The sequence below is a fragment of the Rutilus rutilus genome (assembly GCF_951802725.1).
Source record: "Rutilus rutilus genome assembly, chromosome: 9".
Taxonomy (NCBI): Eukaryota; Metazoa; Chordata; class Actinopteri; order Cypriniformes; family Leuciscidae; genus Rutilus; species Rutilus rutilus.
The window spans coordinates 21,198,491-21,222,414 of record NC_140223.1 but is presented as its reverse complement, the minus strand read 5'-3'; the positions used below and the strand labels follow the sequence as shown (position 1 = coordinate 21,222,414).

Here is a 23,924-nt window from a genome sequence, read left to right as displayed (position 1 = left end):
TGGCCACTTGAGTGACAGGTGGATTCCTGCTGATGTCAATGCTAGCCGTTTGTCTGCTGTTACTAGTCGTCACTTCACCTCAGCAAATGTTAGCTGCTGAACTTGCCATCTCTGCAGTGTTTTGTGCTTTTTTTCGGGATTATTTCATACAATTTAATACACCCATTACTGCGTCCACGGTTTAGGATTCCGTCGTTATCGTCGAGTATCTTTCGAGAGAACAACCAGCTCTGTATTTCAGTTGTTTTCCTCTGTGAACGTGCTCTAATGGATGTCTGACAATTTCGTTGCTTTTTGGAGTTTTCAGATTAAAAACGTCAATAAAGGCTCGTTCGTTCTGCTCTCACGGAACAGATAGATTATAATATGCTTATGTACCGTCAGATGAAATCCTGCAGGTGTCGGCGCTTTCTCCGTCCATAACTTAAATGCACATCCTTGAATGAGTGCGGATTTTCTAGCGCATTTACTTGAACTTCATAGGCAATAACGTTATATCTATGGTTTAACCCATTTGAGAGGCGGCCAAAATCAGAATTTAAAATGGACTGAATAAGCTCTCTACGAACTTGACGAGCGATGCCGCTCTGACGGACCATAGACTATAGAAAAAAGTGACTGACATGTATGCACATAAATCACTGTCACACACACTCTCTCAGACTAATATTAAGTTACTGCATAATACATTTTCAACCAGCAGAATAGTACAGAATCACAATACACAGTCTCACTTGTAGCCATGTCTTTTAACTATTATAATATTTCGAAGAGGAAAAATAAGAACTTTTAATTGGCTTTACATCATCAACTGTCACTTTAGCGCGAGGCCCTGTGCAGTCACAGACTTGGTACTTTCAGTAGCATAACGTTATAGCATTACCTCCCCAGCCTGAGCTAACTCGATCACGTCAGATAGCCAGGTTCCTCAGCTCCACTCACGCCCTGCCTCTTTGCCCATTTTCTGTAATCCGGGAGTGACGCCAGGCCAAGATGGCGACGGCCAGCTCCGCCCACTTTAGGCTTCAAAAATGCTCTTCAGAAACCTACGGGTGACGTCACGGACACTATGTCCATATTTTTTTACAGTCTATGATTTATACACACAGAAACTAACAATCATGATGGGGAACAGCTGGGTGCAATGAACAGTGATGAGTGCAGACAAGGATTGTGGGGAATGCAGTTCCTAATGTGAATGACACCGCGGGGAAGAGGACCTCTAGTGGACACCCAGAGAAAACACAAACCAGACACTGTGACAGGTTTTCAGCTGTAAGGTCAAGCAAATCAATATCAAACATTCCCTAAATGATTTTGCGCTATCTGTTATAGGCCTATATTTCCTTGTCAGAAAACTATCACGGTGGCCCTTTGTTGAAAACCAGCTTTTTATAAAAGGACAATAAATTCTGAATTCTAACAACTGCATCGTCCATATACGCCTATAATTAAAGCACGGTTTCCCCCTCTTGTATGCAGTTCATGCTGTGAACTCCAATCATTGGCCTCATGTTAGTTCATATGGGTTTAGAATCACATTGACGTAATAGGGATAGAAATCTGGAACCATTCCGGTTGCTTATGATTCCATTAACGAATCGTTTAGCACTTTTAAAGCATTTAGCATTAAAATGGTACAAATAAATATGAATATATTGTTAATCATATCTTAATCTGTGTCATCTAATAAAAGTCCTGACTGTAATAGCACATGCTGAACATATTCCTCAAATTCTCAAGAAATGGGAATTGTCTTCAGGTCATCTAACTGCAAAGTTTAACACATCAGCTCACAGTATTGAAAGTGGCTTCATCTAATCAGTAAGCTTTTAAGATGGTGAAACTTTGCCACATTGACCTGTGAGCAACACAGCTGCAGCAGCAGGATCGTTCCCTGTTGTGTCTCTGGCCTCACTGCAGATCAGGTCGAAGAAGATCATGGATGTTTCAAGTCCCGGGACTGAAGCTTCGTCAATGGAGCCTAGTTCCAGGCTTTTTTGCTGTAGATCCGTGAGACGTTGCATCCCTCTGGTATATAGACAGGAGCTCTACAACATCCTGCGCATGACCGGACCCCTGGTATGAACTCGGCTTCTTTTTTCTCACTTATACACTAATATATGCACATAACTATAAGGATAAAATATTCACATATTCATATTAACATAACAGAAACTTTCACCTCATGTGGCAAGGAATGAATCTGCAAAGAACTGTCATTATTTCCTTAAATGGCTTAGTGCTCTCGCACACTTCTCATTCACTGACAATTCTCAGGTTGTCATTCCAGGTTGCATCGCGCATTCTCAATTATCTCCTGCCGTTTGTCATAACAATGTTTTGCGGTCGCCTGGGAAACAGTGAGCTGGCTGGTTATGGAATGGCTTCAGCTGTGAGTTTGTTTCAGTCTGCTTATTATTCCTCTTGAGTGCTGCAACCTGTTTGCTTTGTGGTAAAAGAAACAATGGTGTATGAAATGCAAATGTTGGCACAGTGTCGTAAAGTTCAGCCATCAGGGGTTTGACATATCATAAGCCCTTGGTTTTGAAGCTAGTGTACTGAAGTAGTTGAGAGCATGGCTGAGAAGTAGCTGATGCTTGTTATTCTGATTTATCAGACGATAAACATTACAACTGCAGCTACAGGTGGAGGTCTTGCGCTGGCAGCTGACACACTTATCTCTCAGGTATGAAAATGTGTGTGGATGCAGTGGGGTCCAAAAGTCTCAGACCACACTGAAGAGGATTCAAAAACCTCTAGAAAATGTATTTATTTATTATTTTGTACAGACGGTCAGATGTGTATTAAATTAGGAAAATGCAAAATAAGAATTTTTGTACCCCACTGGAACTCCTGCAATGAAATACAGAATAAGGTTCTACTGAAATTCAGAATTTGGGACCACATGAGACATTTCAGGAATACAGTATCAGTTTAAAGTGCCATGCCTGAGATTTGGCCTTATGTTCTTCTCAGACCTTTGGTGGGAAGAACCTGTGCCGTGTTGGCATCATCTTGCAGAGAAGTGTCCTGATCCTCCTGCTCTTCTGTTTGCCCTGTTGGGCTCTGCTCATCAACACACAACCCATCCTTCTTCTGCTGGGTCAAGACCCAGAGGTGGCCAGGTGATTCAATAAACAAAAAAATTGGTAACACTTTTATTTTGATGGTCCCCTTTAGACATTGTGTTGACTATAAGTAACGTTGCACCTACATGCCAATTAACTCTCATTAAAGTATTAGTAGACAGTCTGCTTAATATCTGCTCACACTTTATTTTAATCGTCCACTAACAACCCTACCGAAAGTATAACCAATAAATTACTAATGGTATACATAGTATATACACATAGTGCTTTATCTTAACTCTAACAAAATCTTTTGATGTTTCTGCTAAAAGCAAGAATAAATCTTCAAGACGAGATGTATTCTCAAAAACATATTTTATGAAATTTTTCAGAAAATCTTGTTTTTATAGATGTTTAGATAGTTTTACTGGATGAGAAAAAAAAAACAGATAAAATGTTATGGTGTGGTGGCTTAAACTGCAACTAAACCAGGATCAAACTGCAAGCGAGTCGTCAGCCTAACTCTAGGTTGATAAAAGTATGTGCTGAATGACTTCTTGTTTACCATTTAGAATGAATAAATCCTTTTGACTAGAACCAAAAAACAAACAATATTTATGCATGCTAGTTTAAAGTTACAGATCCCCAAGGTTTTGCGCAAACAAGATAGCGTCTTAGAATGACAATCCTCCCTATCTCTAGCAAACATATTTTGCGACTTCCTTTCCTAAATAAATGTTGACAATATTGTTAAATGAGGCGTTTTAATGTGCACAGACACATATTCTAATACTCAATTTAGATGCAGGCCAGGGTGGAAATGACAGTGTGCAGCAGATTTATTCTGCTGTGTGATAATTCACAGTGTTCTTTTTAAAATTATTCATGGTGTCTTGTCCTCTATACTATATCACAGTTACAAATGTGTCCCTTTTCAGGATAGCTCAACTCTATGTGGTCTGTTACCTGCCAGCAGTCCCAGTGAGTCATAAAAAATTGCATAATTTTCCTCTTGCCAGCACAGTCATATAATTTACATTCTATATCTTGAAATATGGTACACATATACACCCCAACTCCAACCAGCAGTGTTTCCCTTTCTCTCTTTCTTCACACAGGCTATGTTTTTGCATCAACTGCAAGTAGCCTATCTCCAGAACCAGGTATGCAATCTTCTTTTGGCAGTTAGAAGTATAGATAAGCACCTTCAAAAGCAATGTTGCATGCAAGATCTTAGAACCTGTAGAGTATCTTATCTATCAAAGTCAGCCTCCAACTGTGATCTTTACTGGCAAAGATCTTCTTGCTATATGATCTGTAAATGTAGCTTCATATTTGTCAGTCAATGTAATGTCACAGCAGTGACTGTAAATCCAAAGGATGCTTTAACAGTGGCTGTTTTGGGCCTGTAGGGTGTGATTCTGCCTCAGATGTATGCAGCCATTGCAGCCAACATTGCTAATGTGGTGACAAACTACATCCTTCTCAACTGGTTGAACCTTGGGTTATAGTAAGTCGAGGGGCTGTCATCCCTGTCTCTCATTTACACACAATATGTATCGTGTTAGTTAATCATGCAACAGTTATAGTTACAGTGCTCGAAATTGACCGTTCAAGCGCAGTTCCCTAATATTTAGTCCTGCAGTAGGCTACAGGGAGTTTTCACTGCCCTCCGCCTGTTTGAGGGATTCATTCAACCGATTCAAACAAACGGATTCATTCAACAACAAATCAAGTGACTGTCTGAATCCGAAATCACATTTTTTCCTATTATATATAGTAGGTGAAAAACAGTGTATGTCCAAATTTACAATATTCAATAAACAGTAGGCGAAAAGTATCCGAATGAGATTCTGACGTGCCCATCTGATGGACACTTTATCCCATGAGGCCTTGGGGAGGATTTGTGTATGGCAGTGAAACGACGTGGGCCATCATCAACACTGATGAGAGATTCATTCATTGTATCATTCACTAAACCGATCTGTTCAAAACACTGATAATTTAGGAACGAATTGAAATGCCATTGTGTGTTGTTTGGATACATTCTGCTGTGGCTTTGTTTGGGATTATTTTCTTTGGCTGAGCAAAAATACACCCAGTAACTCACCATAATGTGTCTAAAGTGTCAAATTAAAATGTATAAAAACTATCACACGCAATCCATCCATTATATTCGTGCCCTGACAGTTTTCATTTGATATTGCTTATATGTCCATCCATACAATGATATAGAACTACCGTACCAGTTTTAAAGTCATGCATTTTTCTGGTATTTGTATTTCAGCGGATCTGCTGCTGCCAATACCATATCTCAGATCTATATTTGTCTTTTCCTCTATTTATATATTCGCTGGAAGAAGCTCCACATTCAAACATGGGGAGGTGAGCTAACTAGCTAGTTAAACAATGTTTTAATAAATGCATAAAATACCACTCCATCTGTGTCTGAAGTATCTTTCTCTGCCCACCACAGGCTGGTCATGTGACTCACTGCAGGAGTGGGATGGATATATGAAACTGGCCATCCCCAGTACCATGATGCTCTGCTTCGAGTGGTGGATTTATGAGGCCGGAGGGTTCTTAGCAGGTAATTTGCTAAGGACTAAAGTCAAAAACAAATCCTTTGTGCTTACATACAGAAAACGCTGCCTGTAAAATGTAATAGAATTATGCATTTTATTAGGCCTAGTCATGAAGAATGTCCTCCAGTTACAATGTTTGTTTAGATGTGGTGCTTAGGTAAAATTCAGGTTATTAATTTTGGCAGCAGCTATTTGCACTAAGTGAAAATTTATTCTATTTACACGATATAAAACTAGCAGTTCTTTGTAATAGGTGCAAATAGTTGTTTGATGCTATTTACTGATAAATAGTGGCAGATATTTGCACCTCAGTATTGTTGTACATTAACAGGATGCAGTAATAACAAAGAGTGTGTAAATGACTATATTTATTAAAATTATTAAATGGATGCCGCCTTATCGGGACAAAAAAGCCATCCCTACACTCACCCCTAATCCTAACTGATAAATACTGTATTATTAAGGAGTCGTTAGGCACTTTATTTCCACTTTTCACATATTTTCTTCATTTTTATTAAAAACAAATGCCTTTCCAATCTGATATGAGATGGGAAAAGGGAGAAGAGCAAGTTCGGCAAAAGGCGGATTCGAACTCGGGAAGAACATGTCAATAGTTACTTTCAGGCACCATACTCCCTATGGCCTACGCCACTGTTAAGTGTTCAGCAGTGTGACCCAACCAGATCTTGGTGGGTGGAGTTAGTGTAAATTGCCTTTGCCAACAGGACAGACTAGTTACACTAAGTGCAAATAGACACTGCGTTTTAATTTTAGCCTTATTTTTCACTCATGATTGCTACATGAAAATAGAAAAGGCTTGTGTAAAAGCTTTAACAAGAAAGAGAAACCAAATGCAACATTATAATACCGTCAAACTCATTCCCATATGTCCGTCTCCTTTAGGGATGCTGGGAGAGTTGGATCTTGCAGCTCAACATGCAGTCATTATGCTGGCTTTTATCAACTACATGGTAATTTTAGTCCCAATATTCCCCTAATTATTAAGTTCCAGAAGGAACATGGCACATGCTTCTCTTCTCCCACTACTTATCAAACAATGATTTACTTTGTTTCACATAACCAGACAAACAAGTATAGGCTATAAAGAATCATAGAGAATAGAGAACTAATAAATTATGAACTAGCTTTACACATATATGATTGTTCAAAAGTTTGGGGTCAATAAGATTTTTTTATTTTTTTATTGCACTTTTATATTAAAATTGATCAAAAGTGACAAAAGATTTCTGTTTCTGTTTCTATTCATTAAAGAACCATAACTGCATGTTTTCAAAGAACCATAACTGTTTTCAACATTGATTATAATAAGAAACGTTTCTTGAGCAGCAAATCAGCATGAGAATGATTTCTGAAGGATCATGTTCCACTGAAGACTGGAGTGATAATGCTGAAAATTCAGCTTCACAGGAATAAATTACATTTGAAAATATATTGAAATAGAAAACAGTTAAATCTGTCAAAACAATGAAAAAAAATACCGTCCTGACCCCAAACTTTGGAACGGTAGTTTATATTCTTAACATGTTTTACTGGGATGTCAGTTTCCATTAGGGATTCAAGGTGCCGCATGTGTACATGTTGGCAATGCACTTGGAGCTGGAGATATGGCCGGAGCGATCCGCACCAGCAGGGTCTCGCTGACCTGCACAGGTTTAAACACAGCCATATTCCTTTGAGACACATTCATCTTTCAGTGTCTGCTCAGGTTTGACACGTCTTTTTTCTTTTCCTTTATCATCTGGATGCAGCTGTCTTGGCTGTTTTGCAAGGTCTTGTGCTAGCGTCAACAAAAAACGTCATTGGTTTCTTATTTACATCAGACGAGTAAGTATTTTTTTCCAAATGAGACTGATTTTCTTTATCAGAAAGATAGGTAGACAGTACTGTACTGAAGATTGTGTCTTATTTTGTAGGCGTATTGTGGCGCTTGTCTCCAAAATCATGAACGTCTACTGCGTGCTTCAGTTCTTTGATGGTCTTGTTGTGAGTACTTTGCATTGCTCTTACTTTTTCTGAGGAATTTCTTTTATTTCTGGTTTTAGATGGCTGTGTTTTCCAAATGAACTGCAATATATATATGTGTGTGTGTGTGTATGCATATATTATATTATCTGTGTCTATATTTTTTTAGATACTTTTTTTAGAAACTATTTTTTGCAGCATGATCATTTCAGTATTTGTTTAGCTCAACTGGAAGAACACAAACTAATAAAATGTATTGCTTAAATGCACAGTCCCTTTAGATGAAGTCTGTAAATGTCTAAATGTATTATTTTACTCTCTCTTCAAGTGTGTCTGCATGGGTATTCTGTTGGGATCAGGGCAGCAGAAGATTGCAGCCGTAGCTAATTTCTTTGGGTATTACTGCATTGGACTTCCACTTGGCATCTCTCTCATGTTTGCTGCAAAATTAGACGTTGTTGGTTTGTTTCCTTCATTTTTTCATTCTATGATCTTATTAACAGTTTAAATTGTCTTCTTCTCTACCATGTTAGCATCTGCTTTATAAATCATAATTTCATGGGGTTGAAGCACGTAGAGAACATGAGTGGACCCAGCACGGGTCCCTGCAGAATTGCATTAATATGTCTCGAGCACAGAGAACAGCATTCATTAAAAAATTTCTGTAATGAGATAACAGCTGTCCTAGAGCAATGTCCTCTCTTGCTTTCACAGGCTTTTGGCTGGGACTTCTAATTTGTGTATGCGTGCAGTCCAGTTTTTTCATTGCAGTCATTTTTAGACTCAACTGGGAGAGAGTGACCAAAGAGGTAGGCCTGCTTTATTACAGCTCTTGCAAGGCAGCACTCTCGTAATATGCCTCTTTTTTCTATTCTTCTTCTTCTACTTAGGCTAAATTTGCAGACTCCATTTAAACTCTTTGTATACTGTATATATCAGTCTTAGGTGTGCTTTCTATTTTAGGTTTTTGTAAGCCTTTCACAGTCCATTTTACAGTATTTTTATAATGTGACGTAATTTTGAGTGAAAAAGTAAGATGGGACTTGATTTTGTCATTAGGATTAGATTGGATTATGAAAAATGGCTTTTATATATCAAAATGGAGCCAGACTGCATTGGCAGAAAAATGACTAAAACGTTGTTTTTTTTTTAAGGAAGTGAAGTGACATGAAGGCCAAGTATAGTAACCCATACTCAGAATTTGTCCTCTGGATTTAACCCATCCGAGTTAGTGCACACACATGAGGATCTGCGAGTAGTGAACACACTGAGTTTGCATTATCTGAAGTCCAGGTGTTTGGGCATCTGAAGTCTTCATAAGAGGCTGGATTCAGGCTAAAGAGATGCGTCTTTAATCTAGATTTAAACTGGGAGAGTGAGTCTGAGCCCCGAATATTATCAGGAAGGCTATTGCAGAGTTTAGGAGCCAAAATCAAGTCCCGCCCTACATTTTTCCTTGTTCGAGAAGCCGTTTCACTCAGATATACATCACAATATGAAAGAAAAAGACTATCACATCTTCCATTTCATGCTGACTTTAATTAATTTCAGTTCTCATCTGAATTATATAACTATATATAAAGTTACATACATAACATTTCAGGCAGTGGAACGAGCTGGAAAGGGTAAAATCTCTACAGCGTACCCTGATAGTCTCACTGCGAGGCACAGTGAGGTATGTCTATTGACTTTTACTATATCTGTAACAAAAAACATTCCTGAAAACTGAGCTTGTTTCTTGTCTGCTCTCAGAATGGGGAAGAGTACATGACTGTGAACTCAAATGATCAGGATGGAGAGCCGGACGTGACTCGCGTGGAGGAAAAGCCCACAGCTCTGCTCTCTACCTCTCAGCTGATCCTCAGGAGGGGTCTGACCACCCTCGCTGCTCTTCTCATCCTAGCTGTAGGGATAGCCATCCATCTCATTGTGCCTTTACCTGAGGTGTCTTATGCTCTGAGGTCAAATACTACTTTGGAATCAAACTTCACCACACCGTCAACTCTCATCCATTCAACTTCAATCTCAATCTGAAAACAAGAGTGTAGAGCTACATTTTATTACCCAACTTCTAGAAAATTATACATTTTCCAATACAAAAATAATTGTTGGAGCATTACATATACCTAAAAAAGTAATTATATGTATGATAAATAAATTATATTATATTATATTACATATTAAATTATATACATTTTAATTGGAAAGACAAACACTGAATAAGAAAACTATATTTTGAAATATCTGTTTAAAAACATGCAGATTTGTCTCTTTTCTTCTTTTTTTGATTTGTAGAAATTAAAGATCATTATTTGAAATTTATTTTATTTACATTTTATTATTCCCGGCTGGCTGTAGCAGCGATTACTAATGTTTTTGACTCTCATGTTTGACTGAGATTGTTCGGGAGCGACAAGAAAGACATAATCCATTACCTTTTCCCCAGGGATTCATGGGTCAGAAACTCATATTTACAGTCACTTTGAATGAAGCAATTCCTGCCCATGCTGGCCATGTTCTGCAGTAATGAGAAAGGAAAATGCCACAATCCCTAGTAAAAATCAGGGATTTCTAATGATAGAAAAAAATACAAAATACAAAGCCAAACACTTTTAACATCTATTTTTAAACTTAATGAAAGAGCTAACAATTGCAGAATGTTCGATCAAAAGCAGTCTCTGAATCATATTTTGTAGAATTAGGCATTCCTGATTTGATTTGTTTTGATTAAAAAATTAATTAAAGCTGAAAATGATAAAACAGATGTTCTCATATTCATTCATCTCTAGCACATCTAGAAATTAAAGGAGACAGGTTGGTGCATGGGCACTTTATTTGACAGATGATAGGAAACATTGTAATAAACTTTTAATTTATGACTTGCATGTTTAAGAATAAGTATTAAGTTCTCGGAGATTGTTCTGGCAATGTATAATTTAATACTCATCACATATTTACAATATTAAAATTCATGAGTCCAGTTTTGTAGAAATTCAGTGCAGCTGTTACAACACATTTTTCTTTTTTCTCTCTCTTCTTTCTTATTCTTTTTCTTGAAATCTTGCCAGAACGTTCAGCTTTTTGAACATCACAGTGGTTCAAAGGTTGGTGTGAGGCACTGAGGAGGATGTTAATGTTTATTTCTGTCCTTTAAAAAAGTAACCATTTTTCCTGAAATCATCACATACTGTATACATGATGATGCAATACATCATAACACATGTTTAGATATTAATTGATTTTATGTAACCTGATTGATGATTCACTGATTTGTTTGTAAATGTTCATGCGGCTGTGAGAAGTATGCAGAAACAAACCAAAATAGATCTACAATTACAGTGACATTACCGGCAAAGGACAGTCGAAAGCAAGTTGTAATGATAAACAATTCTGGGGTTTTGAAATGTTAAAGTCATATTTGTAGTTCTAATTTGAAAACTGAAAGAGCAGCTGAATGAATCATTTTATATTGGTTAATGGAGGGGGATGTGAAAAAAGAAAGAAAAGAGAGCTAGCATGCAAAAATGTGTATGGTATGCACAAGGCAAATAAAATAAAGTTTTATGCAAAGTTCACACACAAATGTTGTGTTTTCATGTTTTATGGGGACTTTCCATAGACACAATGATTTTTATACTGTACAAACTGTATATGCTATCCCCTTACACTGACTAACCCTACCCATCACACAAAACTTGCTGCATTTTTACATTTGTAAAAAAACATCACTTAGTTAGTATGATTTATAAGCTGTTTTCCTCTTGGGGATAAAAAAAAAAAAAAAGTCCCTACAAGTATTTTGAATATTGCCAACTTTTTAGGGACATTTTGTCCCCATAATGTAGGGGACACACACACACACTCACTTTATTAGGAACACCTTGCTAGTACCGGGTTGGACCCCCTTTTGCCTTCAGAATTGCCTTAATACTTCGTGGCATAGATTCAACAAGGTGCTGGAAACATTCCTCAGAGATTTTGGTCCATATTGACATGATAGCATCACGCAGTTACTGCAAATTTGTCGGCTGCACATCCATGATGTGAATCTCCCGTTTCACCACATCCCTCCTATTGGACTAAGATCTGGTGACTGTTGGAGGCCATTTGAGTTTAGTGAACTCAATGTCATGTTCAAGAAACCAGTTTGAGATGATTTGTGACATGGTACGTTATCATAATAATAAAAAAAAGAAAGAAAGAAAAATATTTCAATGTTTGATACTGAAAAAGCTCAATATATTGCCTTTGCAAGCCTCAAACAACTATAGGTCATCTGTTTCTTTCATTCAGGGACATGGGCATCCTGTCAGAGAGTCCTGTGTGCAGTTTTCATATACTCCAGAGTACACTACTCTAGTAAATGTTCCACCAAGCTGTGATACAGTAAGTTAAGTAACAATTAGTAATACGTAACAGGGTTTTTTTTTTTTAAAAGAGCGTTGTAACTTCTTTGTTGCGGTAGAGCTAGATATAATTGTGGCATGGGTTACGTAGAGCTGGGAGTCTTCTGCTGTTACACAGTTACCGTAAGTACACCAAGAGTACTCAAAGCAGCACTGGATATATTCAATATCATTATGCTGATTACTTTAATGTGTTGTAAATACAGCTGTTAATCAACTTGTAATTGGATTTTTTTTTTAAACCGATTGATCTTGTAAAACAATGCAACTCTTTGCCAAACATTCTCCTCCCATCCTGTGGATTAAATCAAAGCGTCTCATTGTCTTCACCTCAGTTAATCTGTAAGCCTTCAAAGGTTGTGAATGTGGACCTGAAGAATGAACAGCGGTAAGGGCCCCTAACAGTCTATAAAGCAAAACCAGGCCCCTTACAGTGGCTTCGAAGATCACAACTGAGAAGATCATGGACGTCTCGAGTCCCAGAGCTGACACTTTGACTATGGAGCCCAGTGCCAAGCTGTTTTGCTGTGGTTTTGTAAGGCGTTGCATCCCTCTGGTATACAGAGAAGAGCTCTACCACATCCTGCGCATGACTGGACCCCTGGTGAGGATTCTGTCACATACACTTCATGATAATGTGCTATGCTTGTTCTGTTTAAATAGTGAAAGAGCTGGCAGAGAAATGCAGTGGCTTACATAGAAATGATCCATTCCTGAATAGACCATGATTTGTTTTGGGTACATTTTGTATCATGTCTTCATGCATGTCCAGTTGAATACAAATTAATCCTGGATGAGTTGATTCTCGATTGTTAAATCTTGCATACTGTATAAAATAAATGCTGTGTAAAAATAAGCCAAAAAAAAATGTGTCTTAAATAGCTTGGAAATCATGTTTTAAGCAGATTTTACAGTATATTTCCAGACTCGATCTGTTAAAAAATAATGAGTTAAAATTCTCATGAATCTTCAGATAAATAGGTGCTTTGTTTTTCGTCCATGTGACTGTGGACTTTAATAACCGTAGTCCATGTGAGTCCAGGACTTTCATCTCCGTTTAGTGCTAAATATTTCTTTGTTTGTATTCTTAGCTTGTGTGCCGGTTCCTGAATTTCCTCCTTTTCTTTGTGGTGACAATGTTCTGTGGACGTCTGGGGAACACTGTGCTAGCGGGCTACGCCATGGCCTCAGCTGTACGTCTGCTTCAATCAAAACTTCTGCTCGCAAATATGTGTTATGTACCACGTTATTGAGATGTGCAATATTATAGAGCAATGATTCACAAGCCCACACAACGTGTCCGATACATTTATTTTTCAGACCATCAATGTAACAGCTGCAGCGACGGGGTTTGGACTTGCTTTGGCATGCGACACTTTGGTATCACAGGTGTGTTTTCCATACAAATAGCACTCCAACTGTGTAATAAAATAATAAACCAAAAGCATGGACAATGAAAGGCCTACTAAGATTCACTTGTTTAATATATTTTATTTTTAAAGCCTCTGAACAAAAAGGGTGGCTGACCGCACACTGATCCACTCAAGACTGGAAAAGTCTACAAAAACATTTTTTTATTTTATAAATTGCATCATGCAAAAAGTGCAAAGTGCATGTGAGTTAAAACCAAATAGACACCATCAAGCAAACGTTTCAGCACATTGCTATCTTCAGTGCTCACTTAGCAAACAGCATTCACCCTTTTTAAGCAGGTCAGCAATTAAGGACAATCAGCTGAATACAATTATCTCAGATAAACCTTAATTATCACAAGTAGAATTCCAAGCAAGTTCCATCTTGCACACATATAGCAGAATATTTCAGATATACAGCTTCAAAGGATGATATACAGACACAGCAAATATAAAAAAAAAAAAAAAAAAAAAAAAAAAAAAAAGGTAGTAATAATTATTATTATTTTACAAAAAAACAAGAAAATTCAAGTTCTTCATTCATACCCTCAGGAAATAAAGTTTCAAAGATCCAAAAAGGATAGATGAGGTAGAGGTTCTACCTTCTATGAGGTAGAATCCTCTCGATGCCCAGGAACTTCATGTCAGACAGAGAGTGGTTGGCAAACTTAAAATGACGAGAAATTGAAGATGTATCATCCTGTCTCCTAATGACACTTGTGTGTTCAATCATTCTTGTGCGTAATGCACGTGTAGTTTTGCCAACATATAGTTGTGAACATGGACAAATGATAATGTAAATAACATATGTACTCTTACAAGTAATCAATTGTCTAATCTTATACGTTTTACGAGGATGTGTAAATGATTTACATTTAACATAGGAAGAACAATTGTGACATGGAAAATTGCCTTGGGCATCGACAAGAGTAATTGGAGAAGAGATGTAGGTGTCAGCATGAACAAGCTTGTCCCTCAAATTAGAGCTCCTGGAAGAGACAAAAAGTGGTTGATCACTAAATACATTCAATAGCTGGGGATCCCTTATAATAATGTGCCAATGATTCTTGATAATGGTTTTAATATAATTACTCAGTGGACTATATGTGGATTTAAAAATGCATGAAAAATTCTTGTTTCTTTTATTCATAGTCAAATGTCTCTCCTCCTGTTTTTCTAAGATAGAAACCTTATCAAGTGCAGTATCAAGCCACTTGTTAGGATAGCCCCGTGATTTAAAGTCCATGTACAAGCTCTGGGCTTTAGACTCAAAATCCTCTCTCCCAGAACAAATACGGTGAGGTCTCAAAAATTGGCTATAAGGTAAACCACGTTTTAAGGGCATTGGGTGAGCACTATTAGCATGAAGGAGACTGTGTCTATAGAATTGACAAAGCAATCATCGATGTATCTCTTAAACAAAATAATGTTGTCCAAGAAAGGATTATTGTTGAAAACATATCGGCCCTCCAAAAAACCCAAGTATAAATTAGCATAATCAGGAGCCATAGTGGCCCCCATAGCGGTGCCCTCAACCTGCAAATAATATTGATTTTCAAATAGGAAATAGTTTCAGCCATTTCAGTGATAAATTTGGTCGGAAGACCCTCATCATCATTGCGCAAATCAAGAAAATGACGTTTTCCATGTCACAATTGTTCTTCCTATGTTAAATGTAAATCATTTACACATCCTCGTACACTAAAAACGTATAAGATTAGACAATTGATTACTTGTAAGAGTACATATGTTATTTACATTATCATTTGTCCATGTTCACAACTATATGTTGGCAAAACTACACGTGCATTACGCACAAGAATGATTGAACACACAAGTGCCATTAGGAGACAGGATGATACATCTTCAATTTCTCGTCATTTTAAGTTTGCCAACCACTCTCTGTCTGACATGAAGTTCCTGGGCATCGAGAGGATTCTACCTCATAGAAGAGGTGGAGATAGAGAGAACATTATTGCAAAGGGAGGCTTTTTGGATCTTTGAACTTAAATCTTTATTTCCTGAGGGTATGAATGAAGAACTTGAATTTTCTTGTTTATTTGTAAAATAATAATAATTATTACTACCTTTTTTTTGTTTTTGTTTTTTTTTGTTATATTTGCTGTGTCTGTATATCATACTTTGAAGCTGTATATCTGAAATATTCTGCTATATGTGTGCAAGATGGAACTTGCTTGGAATTCTACTTGTGATAATTAAGGTTTATCTGAGATAATTGTATTCAGCTGATTGTCCTTAATTGCTGACCTGCTTAAAAAGGGTGAATGTTGAGCACTGAAGATAGCAATGTGCTGAAATGTTTGCTTGATGGTGTCTATTTGTTTTTAACGCACATGCACTTTTTGCACGATGCAATTTATAAAAAAAAATATATATATATATATATATATATATATATATATATATATTTGTAGACTTTTCCAGTCTTGAGTGGATCAGTGTGGGGTCAGCCACCCTTTTTGTTCCTTCTTCAATATACCATTGGCTCTATGCACCTGTAGTACAAGGACCTGCAGTACAAGGACTACATATTTTTTTCTAGTTTCACATTTTTAAAGCCTCTGAAATACTTCAGAGGCATTTGAATACAAATCAATCCTGGATGAGTTGACTCTTGATTGTTATTGCAAGCATAAAATTGAATGACGTCTTGCATTCCATATAAAATTATGGCCATAAATGGTCATAAATAGCTTGCAACTCACATTAACAGGTTTTATGGGATAGATAAAGATACTTTCATGACATTTATGGTTGTATGACAGTTTTTTTTTTTTAGGTTGATATCCCTCAGACCGTTCTCGCATGTATAATAAAATAACTGATAGCTTATGGCAGTCTAACATCTTGCCCTCAGACATTTGGGAGTAAGAACCTTCTCCGTGTGGGCATAATACTGCAGAGAGGCATTGTAATTCTGACGCTCTTCAGTTTGCCCTGCTGGGCTTTGCTTGTGAACACCCAGCCCCTCCTTCTCTATCTGGGACAGGACCCTGAGGTGGCTAGGTAAGTGCCACTCTTCATCGCTCACTGACTGAACATATTTGTATTGACATTGACTGTTGAATAGAGTACAAACCAGTCTGTGGTGTCAGAATGAAAACTAACAGCTTCTCTCTTTCTCTCAGGATTGCACAGCTCTATGTGGTTGCATATTTGCCAGCAATTCCAGTAAGGTCCACTAATGGATGATTATGGATTGCATTTCCAGTCCAGTTGAACTCAAATCCAATAATTCATTGTATACATTGCTGTTCATCCTCATGTTGAGTCTGTCATGTGTCTATATTACAGGCCATGTTTCTGTATCAGCTGCAACTGTCATACCTTCAGAACCAGGTACACAAAAAAATGATCTTTTAAGGAAATCAACAACTTAATAACTGCATTCAGTTCTTGTATGTTGTTGTTGTAATACTCATGAACCCACTGTACAGGGAGTGATCAAGCCTCAGATGTATGCATCTGCAGTTGCCAATGTTGCCAATGTGATAGTGAGCTACTTTCTGCTGTACTGGTGGGATTTTGGAGTTTAGTGAGTATAGATTTTCCATATTTTGTGTTTTTTTTCATGTGTTTTTCAGGTTTTTTCTAATAAGATTTGTTTTCTGTGTACTTTCAGTGGGTCTGCTGCTGCAAACACCTTTGCTCAGGTCTTTAATTGTTTTGCCCTGTTTTGTTTCATTCGCTGGCAGAAGCTCCATGAGAAAACTTGGGGAGGTGAGTGTCTGTCAATATTGGGGAAGTTACTTTGAAACTTAAGTTTGCCAAACTACCAACTCATATTTAAAACTTATAATTAATCTAGTCAAGCACTTTTGGGGGGAAAAAGACTCAATAAAAACACCTCAAGATGCTAACAAAATAAAACTACTTAAGGGAAACTTTTCTTAAACGAATAAGTTTCAGATTTGTATCTTAGTCTTTCTCTGGAACAAAATTTGTTTTTGAATAAACAAATTCACTGTCTCGATCAGCTTCAAACTTGATACATTTACACAAAACAATAAACAGACTATGTCATGAATTATGAAAGAGTATATAGAGATGTACAATATATCGGCCACCATATCGGCCGGATAAGAAAAGTTGGCCAATATATTAAAGCAGATAAATAAAGGATTATTTCCTTCAGCTGAGACACTTCGGATGCACAGTGTTCACCATGATGGTTTTGAATTTCTTGAAATATGATTAGAATCAAAAGAGAAAATACAGTTGAGAGCAACATATCCTACAGGCAAGTCTGTCATACAGGCTACATAATGCTTGGGACATGGCTTTTAATGATGAGACTTTTGTTTTTGCAATCGGGCTCTTTATATTTATATATTATCGGCCAATATTTTGGTTATCAGTTTTCAAATATAAAGAATTATCGGTTATCAGTATTGGCCAAAATTTTCATATCGGTGCATCCTTAGTATATAGAGTATAGAGAACATAGCAATGAGCAGCAGAATCATTCCGATAAAAAAAATACCTATAATACTTAAATCCATGGACACAAGTAGTTTTTTAGGCTATCTGTTCATTTGCCTGACAAGTCCGAACTGGTTCACTGATATTGGGGATATGAGAGAGAACTGTCCTCTCTTGAAGTCTGATTCATTTTAGTAAGAAGTTAGTCCTGTTCATTTTAATGGAATCGGTTCGTCCTAAACAGTGCTTTTTGTCATGTGCTTAAGAAGTCTGAATTATTCTACTGAATCGGTTCATCCTAAACGGCCCTCTCTAGTCTCATATGTAATGTAGCCAAAAAGTAAAGTCTGATTCAATTTCGTAAATTTCGTAACGAATTATTTTAGTAGTGAATCAATTTGCTGTAAACAGTCCTCTCTTTCATAAGCATTATGAATTCAGATTTGTTCTAGTGAATCGGTTCGTCCTAAACGGCATTTTGAAGAGCGTGTTTGTTCTTTTAGCTTGCTCGAAGTTGACGCAAAATATGAGACATTAAAACAGAGTTTGTCATGCTACTGTTACTTGTTGTAAAAATGACCCTGTTACTTCTGCAATTAAGAAGTTACTGTTGCTACATTTGCTTAGGACTATTTACTTCTGAATGCTGGTCTCCATGTGTTTTTCCTCTGACATATCCGATCCAATCGATCAAAACATAAATACCAGGTGTAAACAGGGCTTTACTGTTTTCTTCCAACAGGGTGGTCTTCTGAGGCCCTGCAGGAATGGGGTTCCTACATGAAGCTGGCCATCCCCAGTACACTGATGACCTGTTTTGAATGGTGGATCTATGAAGTTGGAGGCTTCCTGGCAGGTACATTCAAGGGTTTTTATAGTTTACTAAAACTAAAACCATAAAAACATTGTTTTAAGCACTTGTGCTTAAAATACAATAAAACTTAACTGAAAGAAATTAATAATTTTTATTTTATTTCAGCAAGTTATCAAGGCAACATTTCTTACTTATTTAGTTCAACTAGATGTACAGAAAAAATGAAATAACATTAATCAAAGAATATATAGGCCTAAACATAAAAAATAAAGAAAAAAATTACAAAAACACAACAAAATTACTAAAATCTCAATGATGCAGAAATAACACCATTACACTCACAGTACAGAAAATAAATGTTTATGTTTGTATATTTAACCAGTTTGATTTTACGATTGCTTTTCCGCTGAATTATCCCATTCCCACTGACTCTCCTCATCGCATCAGGAATGCTGAGTGAGGTGGACCTGGCTGCTCAACACGTGGTTATAATGCTGGCGTACATCAACTACATGGTGTGTTTGGATCATCTGAGAATATTCATATTATCATATAAAAGTCACCTTTATCCTTTTCATGATTGTGCTGTTTTTATCATCTCCATCTTGATATTCCAGATCCCATTAGGAATGCAAGGAGCAGCATGTGTTCGTGTCGGAAACGCACTTGGCGCTGGGGAAACAGCTGCTGCCATCGTCACCTGCAAGGTTTCTCTCATCAGTTCAGGTAAAACTCATTTAATTTGATATCAATCATTCCTAAGCTTGTCATGACACTTATAAAGTACCAATTTATGTCTTATAAATGTTAATTTTGTTCCCCAGCTGTTATAGCAATCATTCAAGGTTTAGTGCTGGGCTCAACAAAAACCGTCATTGGCTTCATATTCACTTCGGATGAGTAAGCCACTTTCCTTATTACTTCAAGCATGTAAAACAATGTTTGTTGGCATAAGTACACTTGAACAAATCTGTAAACGCGCTTGTCTAATCATTAAAAATTAAGATTTAACAGAAATAATGTCACCAACAGCTGTGTTTCAAATTTCCATTGTGATGTTTGTTTAGGAATATAGCAGAGCTTGTGTCTCAGCTACTTAACATCTACTGCCCTCTTCAGTTCTTTAATGGAGTATTGGTGAGTTCTGCACAAACTTTTGTTCCTCATTTTCCCAGAAACAGTATATAGGGGGAGGAGACGGACCACCCATATAAAAATAAATGGGAGATATTTCAGCGCTCAATACATTTTATTTAAAAAAAAAAGTCTCCAGAAACTTTTTAGCAAGATTTAAGCTAAAGTACAACTTGTGATACCATTATTGCAGTGTTATTTTAATATCATTGATATACTATTATAGTTTAGTAGTATATAGTATAGTATAGTATAATATAGTTAATATTTTTATTAACGTTTATTTATTAGATTTAGTCTATTTCGTTTTAGCCATTTTTGTACTTCAATTTGAACTAAACAAAAATTAGAAATGTTGCCCTTAATGCAAAGGTAAATTTTATTTTAATTTAGTTTAGTTAAAGTGTGTTTTGCTTCGAAGAAACAAAAAAAAGTTTACGATAATAACTGTTGTCAGATTATATTGCTGATTTAAAGTCCCCCTGTAGTCAATCATTTTATCCCTTAAAACTCCTTTATCACCATAAACATTTCCATATACATTTAGTATATGGATAGAGCATAATTTATATCCAATATAATATGCAAATTAGCCCCGCCTCCACTCACACACACCAGCTCAGAGATCCACTCAGTTAAGTTACTGTAGTAAACGCTGCACAATGGTATCGCTCTTTACAATGTCGGACACATAATGGTAATTAATATGATTAGCCTTTTGCTTTACGTTATAAAACAGCAAATAATGTGTTGCTAATGTTGCACAAACCATGTTTACGTTCGCCATCTCAGAGTCAGACAGCTGCCTTGTAACAATCAGCATAGAAACGCTTTGAACATCATAGAACATCAGTGGAGAAAGGCACATAGTTCATCATAACATCGTAATATACATGAATCACCCGCTATATTGCTAAAAGTACCCGAGTTTTCATACCAACAGAAAAATTTACTGGGATAACCTAGCTTCTCTTGAGACTCCCCTGCTTCACAGCGGTTAATGATATGCTAAAGCCCGCCTGAACTTTGACTGTCTTTGGTTCACTGCAGTTTTAAGGAGAAAATACTCAGCAATGGTGTTGACTTATGAATTTGCACATGGTTTGTCTTAAAGCATATTAAAAAAACCACATAGACATATAAACAACATTAAAAGCTTGATTTTCACCACATGGGGTCTTTAAAATATCAAGCGTATAGGGTGGCCATTATAGCACCAAAATGGCCATCGAGTGGACTTACCTTAAAGGGACTATTTTATATATATATATATATATATATATATATATATATATATATATATATATATATATATATATATATATATATATATATATATATATATCTCGTTATATTTATCTTGAAAAATGCATTAGTGTTTTAAATCAAGTGTAGTATTTTGAAGTATTTTATTTCATTATTTCATTTCATCATTGATTTCAGTGTGTTGGCATGGGCATTCTCATTGGCACAGGGCAGCAGAAGATAGCTGCTATTGCTAACCTTTTTGGCTACTACTGCATTGGACTCCCATCGAGCATTGTTCTGATGTTCACGGCCAAGTTACAAGTTGCTGGTTCGCCTTGTTACAACTAAATGCATCATATTGACTCCTGTCACAATTACTGATGTTTAATTACACAAATGATCAGGGAATCTTTTAATATATACAATTTCTCTCCCGCTCTTTCAGGCTTTTGGCTGGGCCTCCTCATTGCGGTCTTTTTGCTTGCAATTTTTTTTGTTGTGGCCATTTTCAAATTAGACTGGAAGAAAATTACCAAAGAGGTAGGCATATCAGACCTATTAAAACTGGACCTTTCTTCTAATTATACTGCTCATGATCATGTGATTAGTTGTTGACTTCTGTGACTGAAAGAGTTTTTTTCTCTTTACAAGGCAATTGAGCGTACAGGAAAGAGTGCAAATGGAGCAGTGACCCCTGAGTTTTGTTCGAATCATCGCAACAGCTTCTACCAGGTGGTCCTGAATACAGAGGTATGTTGTTGTCTTTATAGTTTTCAGTTTATATAATCAGTAAAAACTATTAATAAAAAGTATGCATTTTTACCACAATTAATTACAAAAATAGCATGCTAAAATTAATGCATTTAATTGATTTGTACATTTGTATTTTTAAAGAAATTGTTCACCAAAAAATTTAATTGTCACTTTCTCATCCTCATGTTGTTCCTATGATAACAATGACTTTCTTCTGATGATGTAACTGTTTTTTGTCCAGATAATGAACCTCAATGGGGTCCAAAACATAATTGGACCTCATTGACTTTGATTGTATTGACAAAAAACACTGAAACCATTTTCATAAAGTCATACCGGTTTTGAATGACATGAGGGTGAGTAAAATGATTTTTGGCTTAACTATGAAATGTGGCACCCATGGCACAGTTAAAACGCTTATAATGGTGAAATTGTGTCTCACTGTATCAGAATGGGAACGGATACATGGTTGTGAGCTCTCAAGATCAGGACGAGGGGCTCAACAGTACTGTGGTACATGAGGAGCCAAACGTGACTCGCGTGGAGGAAAAGCCCACAGCTCTGCTCTCTACCTCTCAGCTGATCCTCAGGAGGGGTCTGACCACCCTCGCTGCTCTTCTCATCCTAGCTGTAGGGATAGCCATCCATCTCATTGTGCCTTTACCTGATGTGTCTTATGGTGCCGGTGCAAATTTTACTTTGGTCTCAAACTTTACCACAGCCACTCCTATTTATTCAACAAGTACTGTTTGAAACTAGGACCTCAGGTAGATTCACTGTGAACATTTTATATCTGTATGCTGTGAGAGAAATTGAATTGAATTAGAAAAATAGACGCATTTTTACAGTGGTCTCAGCCTCTATATTGTGACCTAGACAGATTATCTTATTTTTTTATCCTTAGTGCATTTGCTTTGTCCACATCATTAGGCCGAATAGTAAGAAAATCGACCAGCTTAGCAGGAAAAAGGTCTGTTCCCCAGTGACACAGTCATATAATCTCTTCAGTTGACATTTCTAGTCAGGTGTCTGCTGGAGACATACTGCTAAAAAGAAGATATTCTACAAGGCCGCTGTCACATACAGAAAGCTGTATTATTAAACATGGCGGAACTGTGGGAACTTGAAGCAAATGCTGCTTGAGGGGCCGTTCACACAGAATGTGTGTTGCAAGGCAGTAAAAAAAAAAAAAAAAAAAAACAGGACTAGTGATGTGTTTATGAAAAGTCTTATTTTAACTTGAACGCCACATTTTTCGCTGTGTCATGCACAAGCTGCAAAAAAGCTTCTTTTCAGTTATTTTCTATGTAAACATGCGATGTTTCCTAAAGGCCTAAAATGCAGCGGTTAAGTAAAAAAAAAAAAATGTTTTCCATTTAGGGGCCATTCATACAGAATAGGTTTTTGCTTTGAAAAAAAAAAAACTGCATGCGTGTAGTGAGCAGTGGGATGGACAAAAGCAAGGTCTCTTGAACGCTGCATATTTAAAAACACTGTGTTATGCGCTAGTCGCTGCAAAAGATGTGAGATGTGAGCACTGCAGTCAAAGACGTTTGCCTATTGCAAGTTTGTATAGAAGAACAATAGAAACGCAGCACAGTGGAATACAAAAATGTGTTCTTTGTGAATGGCCCTTTACACTGCCCTGCATCTCGCGCTTTCAAAAGCAATAACGATTTCTGTGTGAATGACCCCTAAAAGGTTGTCTACATTGGACACGTCAAAGCGAACATTCCAAATCCATTTGTATTGTTGTCTGAAGTAGCAAAACCATGTGGAGTAATGTGCATCAGAAACAAAACAGGCCGACCGTTTATTGTCGGTGACTCGTGTCGCACTGCATCCAGTGTAGACCGAATCACTTATTATAATGGTTTCTATTTGCTTTTGACGCTGCTTGTGTCCGCTGTAGACTTGGTGTAAGACAAAAAACATGCAACCTTTTGTGATGTGAAATTGCTCACATATGAGTTTTTAAAGGTTACAGTAAATATTCACAGATAACTGGTGAACCATCAAATGTACTAGCTCCATCTGATTAAGGTCATCTATTATATATGGTTGGACATCCATTA

The 23,924-nt window shown here is 36.9% G+C and overlaps 1 protein-coding gene across 1 annotated transcript; it reads left to right on the top strand.

Annotated features, from left to right (window-relative positions):
* Nucleotides 1-1,427: 1,427 nt before the first annotated feature.
* slc47a4 (solute carrier family 47 member 4) lies at nucleotides 1,428-23,000 on the top strand. The gene is made up of 34 exons (XM_084419592.1): nucleotides 1,428-2,082; nucleotides 2,294-2,395; nucleotides 2,621-2,689; nucleotides 2,980-3,128; nucleotides 4,010-4,052; nucleotides 4,190-4,234; nucleotides 4,484-4,581; nucleotides 5,359-5,456; nucleotides 5,548-5,661; nucleotides 6,560-6,627; nucleotides 7,219-7,327; nucleotides 7,426-7,501; nucleotides 7,591-7,660; nucleotides 7,968-8,100; nucleotides 8,354-8,448; nucleotides 9,243-9,314; nucleotides 9,392-9,669; nucleotides 12,460-12,649; nucleotides 13,137-13,238; nucleotides 13,366-13,434; nucleotides 16,336-16,484; nucleotides 16,607-16,649; nucleotides 16,773-16,817; nucleotides 16,916-17,013; nucleotides 17,101-17,198; nucleotides 18,643-18,756; nucleotides 19,162-19,229; nucleotides 19,332-19,440; nucleotides 19,539-19,614; nucleotides 19,782-19,851; nucleotides 21,292-21,424; nucleotides 21,542-21,636; nucleotides 21,748-21,846; nucleotides 22,300-23,000. The coding sequence occupies exons 1-34, from the start codon at nucleotides 1,942-1,944 to the stop codon at nucleotides 22,600-22,602; spliced, it is 3,621 nt and encodes a 1,206-aa protein (XP_084275718.1). The 5' UTR covers nucleotides 1,428-1,941; the 3' UTR covers nucleotides 22,603-23,000.
* Nucleotides 23,001-23,924: the final 924 nt, after the last annotated feature.